This window comes from Colobus angolensis, unplaced genomic scaffold (genome assembly GCF_000951035.1).
Source record: "Colobus angolensis palliatus isolate OR3802 unplaced genomic scaffold, Cang.pa_1.0 Scaffold111, whole genome shotgun sequence".
In the NCBI taxonomy this organism is placed as follows: domain Eukaryota; kingdom Metazoa; phylum Chordata; class Mammalia; order Primates; family Cercopithecidae; genus Colobus; species Colobus angolensis.
Window position 1 is genome coordinate 1,879,717 of NW_012112142.1, and position 6,930 is coordinate 1,886,646.

A 6,930-nucleotide genomic window follows, 5' to 3' on the forward strand; every position below is an offset into this window, starting at 1 on the left:
AAAAAAAAAAAAAAAAAATTACTTTTGGAACCTTTTTCAAATGAGCCCTTCTAAAAGTAGAATACTATGCTAACCTCTGTTCCAAGGTGTAGCAGATTAGAGCTTGATTATGGATTATACTATTATTTTACTAAATTATATCCAGCCTCAATGCATCAAGAAGAAAACCACCATTTATGTAATAACCGGTCCTCATCCCATGACCTCTTTTTCTACCCTGGGGAGGGAGCCCTTAACATTTGGGACCCATATCTATGTCTAAACCAGCCCTTAGTAGAAAATAAGGCATTTGTTTCTTGGCTAAGGGACATTAATAGGGAATATCACTCATTCCTTTATTCAACGAATTGAACGCCTAGGCAATGGGGACCTGACAGTGAATCAGTGCCCCACCACCACCAAAAACACCGTCCTCATGGAATTTTTCTCATAGACACAAGTCAACAAAACTGGAAAAAAATCACGAGTGTCAGAGGGCATCACCAGATTCTACGGAGGAGACATTATTAGAACAGACTTCAAGTCCTCATTCAGGTTGCTTAAAAATAAACAACGAACAGCAGAGACTTCAAGGAGGTGAAATAAACACTATGGCCACGTAAAGGAGAATATTTCAAGCACAGGAAAGAGCAAGGGGAATAGGAGCACGAGACAAGTCAGACGCAAGATCACATGGATCTTTGAATGAATCATCTAAAACAGATTTTCAGGGCCTGATATAGTGGCTCACACCTGTAATCGGGAGGATCACTTGAGGCCAGGAGGTCCAGACCAGCCTTGGAGCCTTGGGAATATAGCAAGACCCCATTTCCACAAGAAATATTTTAAAATTAGCCAGCCATGGTGGCACACACCTGTAGCCCCCGCTACTCAGGAGGCTAAGGCAGGAGGATCGCTTGAGCCCAGGAATACAAAGCTGCAGTGAGCTATGATTGCATCACTGCATTCCATTCTGGGCAACAGAGTGAGATCCTGCCTATAAAAAATAAAAGACTTCTACAAGAGAGGACATAGACAAGATAGGCAGTTAACAATCCAAGTAGTAATAGTGGTTAGTTTCAAATAGCGAAAGGTGGTAATAACTGATTAGACTCCAGATATATATGGTTTGAATCAACTGAATGGTCAAGGATGACCACAGAGGATTTTGGCCTAAGCAACCAAAAGGGTGGGTACAATTGAGATGATACCACTTTAGAACATTGTATGTTAAATGCCTGTCTGACATCCAAGTGGGGATATCAAGTTGGCTCTTAGACAAACCTTGATCTCCCAAAGAAAGGTACAGGCTAGAAACATAAAAATCTCCATTAATTTAAAACCAAGAACCTAGGGAGAGTATCGAAACGTCTAAGGACCGACCAAGCCCTAGGGCCTTTTATTTTTTTGAGACAGAGTCTCACACGGTCACCCCAGCTGGAGTGCAATGGCCCAATCTCAGGTCACTGCAACCTCTGCTTCCCAGGTTCACGCGATTCTCCTGCATCAGTATCCCGAGTAGCTGGGATTACAGGTGCCCACCACCACACTCGGCTAATTTTTTATATTTTTTAGTAGAGACAGGGTTTCACTGTTGGCCAACCTGGTCTCTAACTCCTGACCTCGTGATCCACCCACCTCGGCCTCCCAAAGTGCTTGGATTACAGGCATGAGCCACTGCACCCGACCAGCCCTAGGGCCTTATAAAACTGATTAAAAGTCTAAAAAATGGAACTAGCAAAGGAGTAGCCAATGATGTAGGAGGAAAAGCTTGAGTCGAGGATCTGGAAGACAGTTAAAATCAGGAAGAAATCAACTGTCAAGAATCACTAATAGGACGAGGTGACAAGCAAAAGTCACTGATAGAGGTCAAAAGACCTCGAGTAAAAGAATGGACCACTGGACTTACCAACAAAATCACTGCTAATCTTAACAATGAAATTTCTTGGAGTGGTGTTGGAGGGAAAGCCTAACTGCAACAAATCCAAGAAAAATAAAAACTAAAAAATGTGGCTGGACACCATGGCTCACACCTATACTCCCAACACTTTGGGAGGCTCAGGCAGGAGGATCCCTTGAGGCCAGGAATTTGAGACCAGTCCGGACATAACAGCCAAGACCCTACAAAGAACTTAAAAACTAGCAGGGTGGGCCTGGTGCAGTGGTTCACACCTGTAACCTCAGCAATTTGGGAGGCCAAGGCGGGAGGATCACTTGAGGCCAGGAATTCAAGACGAGCCTGGCCAACATGGCAAAACCCCATCTCCACTAAAAAATGCAAAAAATAGCCCAGCATGGTGGCGGGCGCCTATAATCCTAGCTACTGGGGAGGCTGAGACACAAGCATCACTTGAACCTGGGAGATGGAGGTTGCAGTAAGCCAAGATCGCAACACTGCACTCCAGCCTGGGTGAGAGTGAGGCTGTCTTTAAAATAAAAAAAAAGCAGGGTGTGGTGGCACAGGCCTGTCCCAACTACTTAGGAGGCCTGAGAGGGAAGGCTGCTTAAGCCCAGGAGTTTGGGGTTACAGCGAGCTATGATCACACCACTCTACTCCATCCTGGGTGAGAGGAAGATCATGTCTCTCAAACATAATTTTTAAACAGTCTCTTTGTAGCCCAGGCTGGAGTGCAGTGATGTGTTCTCAGCTCACTGCAACCACCACCTCCCAGGTTCAAGTGATTTTCATGCCTCGGTCTCCCAAAAAGCTGACATTACAGGCGACCACCACATGTGGCTAATTTTTTTTTTTTTTTTAGAGACAGTGTCTCACCATGTTGGCCAGGCTGGTCTTCAACTTCTGACCTCAAGCAGTCCACCCACCTCAGCCTCCAAAAGTGCTGGGATTATTGGCATGAGCTACCACACAACCTCAAATATGTAATTTTTTCTATGTAAAGAAAAAAAAAATGGTAGATACATAAAACATTCCTTTGAGCTTTGCTATCAAGGGGCTGAGTAAGGTGCTCTGGGATTTGTATTACTAGTATTTGTGTGGTGATGGAAGGCATAGCAAGGAATTGATAAAGGTGTGAACTGCTGGAGCCATGAGGCCAATTTGGCAAAAACAAAAAGGCTGTCTTATGTCTTAGCACAATCCATCCAGTGGTATGACAGAAGGTAGTATGATTTAACACATGCATAGGTGGCAAAGTATAGGTAACAGAAATTTGTGGGGTTCTTTTCTCATCTGCTTTACAACTTTTTTAGTGATTATACGAAACAAGGTTATCAGCTAAGCAAGAAGTGAGAAAACTGAAGGCTTGAGAAGAGGTAGAAACTAAATGAATGAATGAATGACTGTAGGTGGATAGCACTAAATGCCCACTTGGTAACAGCTTCTCCACCCCATTTCAGCTTCACAGAAAAAGTGCATAGTAGTATGTTTATATCCAATTTGTCTGGGTCAGAAAAGTTTACCAGCTGTCAAATTTACTATCTAATCCACCAAGCTGTCAGATTATTTTTAAAAAAACAATGTTCAGAAGCAAACCATCACAAATAGCACTTTTTATTTGACACTAATTGAAGTCTGAACTTTAAACAGATTCTTGGACTGGTGGTTCATATCCATCAGCTCGTTCAACTTTAGCACCTGTCTCGTCCCCAGTGGCTTTTCCAGAACTACTGCCTTCACCATGAAGCTCCATGAGCTTTCCCACTAAAAGGCAAAAAAAAAAAAAAAACTGTAATAGTGCATCTTGAAACAATGGTCATCACTACTATGCAAGCATGACAGGAAGAAAAAGAAGGCCATGATATAGCCCCAAACTCCTCCTCCACCCAAAAACAATGTATTTGGCCCTACAGGAATCATGTGATTTCTCACTTACATTCAAACTTGGGCTTCTTCAGCATTTTTACTTTTCTAACGAAGACATCATGGAGAGGATAAATAGATTGGCAAGCCTTTTCTATGTCTTTTCCAATGCTGTCTGGAATCCTGCAAACCAGTAACAGTAAATTTTTTTCTTAAAGTCCTAATTATGAGATACAAGGGGATAAGTCATTTCCTTTAAATGTAGAGAAGCCTTGGAATAAACTTACACATGTAACACCTACCTCATTTAACCTGCATAAATCCTCCTGTAAGATAAGCTATTGTTTTCCTTTCACATGTAAAGGATAGATGATCTATCTGAATTACACTTAGTAGAGTCTTCTGAGTCCAAGTCTTATGCTTTTTCCATTACACCCTCTTAGCTAACTGTATATTGCATGGGAACATCAGAAAAATGTAAGTTATCACTGGCCATCATCTGGGACCGAAACTTTTTTCATCACTTATTCCCATGTGTTATTAATCATGAAAGGTTTTGTCTATTCAGTATATTTTCTCTTTTTGTGTGTATATATATACGTATGTTTATTATTTTTTGCGACAGGGTCTCCCTATATTGCCCAGGCTGGCCTCAAACTCCTGGGCTCAAACAATCCTACTGCCTCAGCCTCCTGAGTAGCCAGGACTCCAGGCACATCCCACTGCACCCAGCTTATTCAGCAGTCTATTTTCCAAGTAGGGCAAAAACATTTCCTGTCCTTCAACTCCATCTACTGTGAGACAGCTTCATTCAAAATAAATAAAAACCAAAAAAAAACTGTTACCATTCACAGAGTACTAGCAGATCAACTGAAGTCAGGAGTTCAAGACCAGCCTGGCCAACATGGTGAAACCCCATCTCTACTAAAAATGAAAAAATATTAGCTGGGCATGGTGGCAGTCCCCTGTATTCCCAGCTACTCAGGAGGCTGAGGCTCAAGAACTGCTTGAACCCAGGAAGCAGTGGTTGCAGTGAGCCAAGGAGGATCGCACCACTGCACTCCAACCTGGACAACAGAGCAAGACTCTGACTCAAATAATAATATTTACTGAGTACTTACTCTTTTACGTAAAGGGATATAGCTAGAAGGATTCACAGACAGGATTTCAACAGACCTTTACCTTGTCTCATATGCTTTCCCTTATCTGAGGAATAATCAATACTCAAGGTTGTGTTGTGTGAGGAAGCAAAGAAACACTTACAATTTATTGACCACTTCTTTCAAGTCATTTGTCTGCACTTCTCGGGTCATGATTTCCATCATCTTCTTCCGGATTTGGCGGACCTGTTGGTGCTGAGCATAAGAGGTCTTCCGTATCTGATTGTTACGTTTTTTAGTAAAACCAACACAGAACAGACGAAGCAAGTAACCATCGGTAGTCTTGACATCAACATGAGCTTCAATCATTGTCTGGAGAAAAAAGATACTGTCAGATTTAACAGGTTTTACGTTATCCATTTATCCCTGAAGTTCTAATTTTAAAAAGCTGGATTGTCAATTTGTCAAACATTCATTATTAAAGTATCCTAATATAAATAACATCTCTTAAGTTTACAGAATTAACTTCCTTGAACTTACCAATAGTTACCCCCAAATTCTTACCAAATTAAATAACCAGGTCCTCTCAACTGCCCTTCCTCCTCTCTACCCTCCATCACTACTATTTCGACGGCACCCAAACCCACATCCACTGCAAATACATATACCCCTCTAAACAGCTCATCTCCCTTCAAGTGTAAAACTACGCCAGAGGAAAATAGGTTCTGAGAGGATCCATGCTATTTTATGATATGAACATCTACAGTGATTATATCATTTTTCAAAAAACTGTGTTGTGAATAGGTGACTGCTATAACTCTAAATGTAGACCTTGACAGATGTCTTTAATGTTCCAAACTAAAGCCATGTTGATGATTAAATACCCAATTTCAGAGCTAAAATATAATTAAAAACCCCTAATTAGTGGTCATATTATTGCCTACATTGAAAAAACAAAAACCATCTTGGGTAGTGGTGAAAACTGATTTACCTTGTTTGCATTTTGTAAATTTTATACCTTAGTATTAACAACAACAAAAAAAACTCATCAAATACAATTTACAAATAAGGGACCTTAAAATATTTCCAGAAATGTAAACCATAAAGCCTTAGAGGAATATCAGGATAAATGTAACGGTATAATCAGTATGTATCATTTGGGACCGAAACATTTCGTCATCATTCATTCCCACATACAAAATATTCAAACTATGCCAGGTGCAGTGGCTCACACCTGTAATCCCAGCACTTCTGAGAGGCTGAGGCAGGCGGATCACTTGAAGTCAGGAGTTCGAGACCAGCCTGGCCAATATGGTGAAACCCTGTCTCTACTAAAAATACAAAAATTAGCTGGGCATGGTGGCGGGTACCTGTAATCCCAGCTACTCGGGAGGCTAAGGCACGAGAATTGCTTGAACCCAGGAGGAGGAGGTTGCAGTGAGTAGAGATGGTGCCGCTGTACTCCAGCCTAGAGCCTCAATCTCCCCAAAACAAAAAACTCCCACAAAATATTCTAACTGGATAGTTAGCCAGAAACATCTGAAATATTTTCATTTCATCCTCACAATTCAATAAAATGATACTCTCACCTGCACTTTACAAATAAAGAAACTGAGGCTTAGAAAACAAGTTACTTTCCAAAGAGAACACAATAGGGAAATGGAGCCAAGATTTTAACCTCACACCAGAGGCTCTGCCACAATTATGCTCTGTTGCCACAGTTAATCAACACTCAATTCTGAGGTCAAAAAGTATCCTGAAGACAGGCAAAACCATCCACCTGCACCTAAACGTTCCTCAAAAAACCACTGATCTATGCAGCAAGAAAATCTGACTTTGATGATACACCACTATTAAATCTTAGATTTAAATATTAAGTAAAATATCATGGTGTGGCAACCCCAGAGTTAGCACTCAATAACGGGAAGAAAACAAAATTTTAAATGAACTTTGTGGACATTTCACTGGTCTCAATCAATCAGTAAATAAAATGAACTTGCCGGGCGCGGTGGCTCAAGCCTGTAATCCCAGCACTTTGGGAGGCCGAGACGGGTGGATCACGAGGTCAGGAGATCAAGACCATCCTGGCTA

The 6,930-nt window shown here is 41.4% G+C and overlaps 1 protein-coding gene across 3 annotated transcripts in view; it reads right to left on the reverse strand.

Moving 5' to 3' along the window:
• Positions 1–3,472: 3,472 nt before the first annotated feature.
• RPS3A (ribosomal protein S3A) overlaps positions 3,473–6,930 on the reverse strand; it is a 5,779-nt gene continuing 2,321 nt past the window's right edge. For 2 of the 3 annotated variants that reach the window (XR_001003392.1, XM_011956517.1), the window contains 3 exons: positions 5,003–5,211; positions 3,813–3,922; positions 3,473–3,640 (listed from right to left, as the gene is read on the reverse strand). Coding sequence is in view for 2 of the 3 variants with exons in the window: in XM_011956517.1 (XP_011811907.1) it covers positions 3,519–3,640; positions 3,813–3,922; positions 5,003–5,211 (441 nt within the window). In the remaining variant the exon portion in view is untranslated. Of the gene's footprint in view, positions 3,641–3,812; positions 3,923–4,322; positions 5,212–6,930 lie in introns of those variants that run through there. The other variant, XM_011956537.1, reaches the window with a different exon arrangement.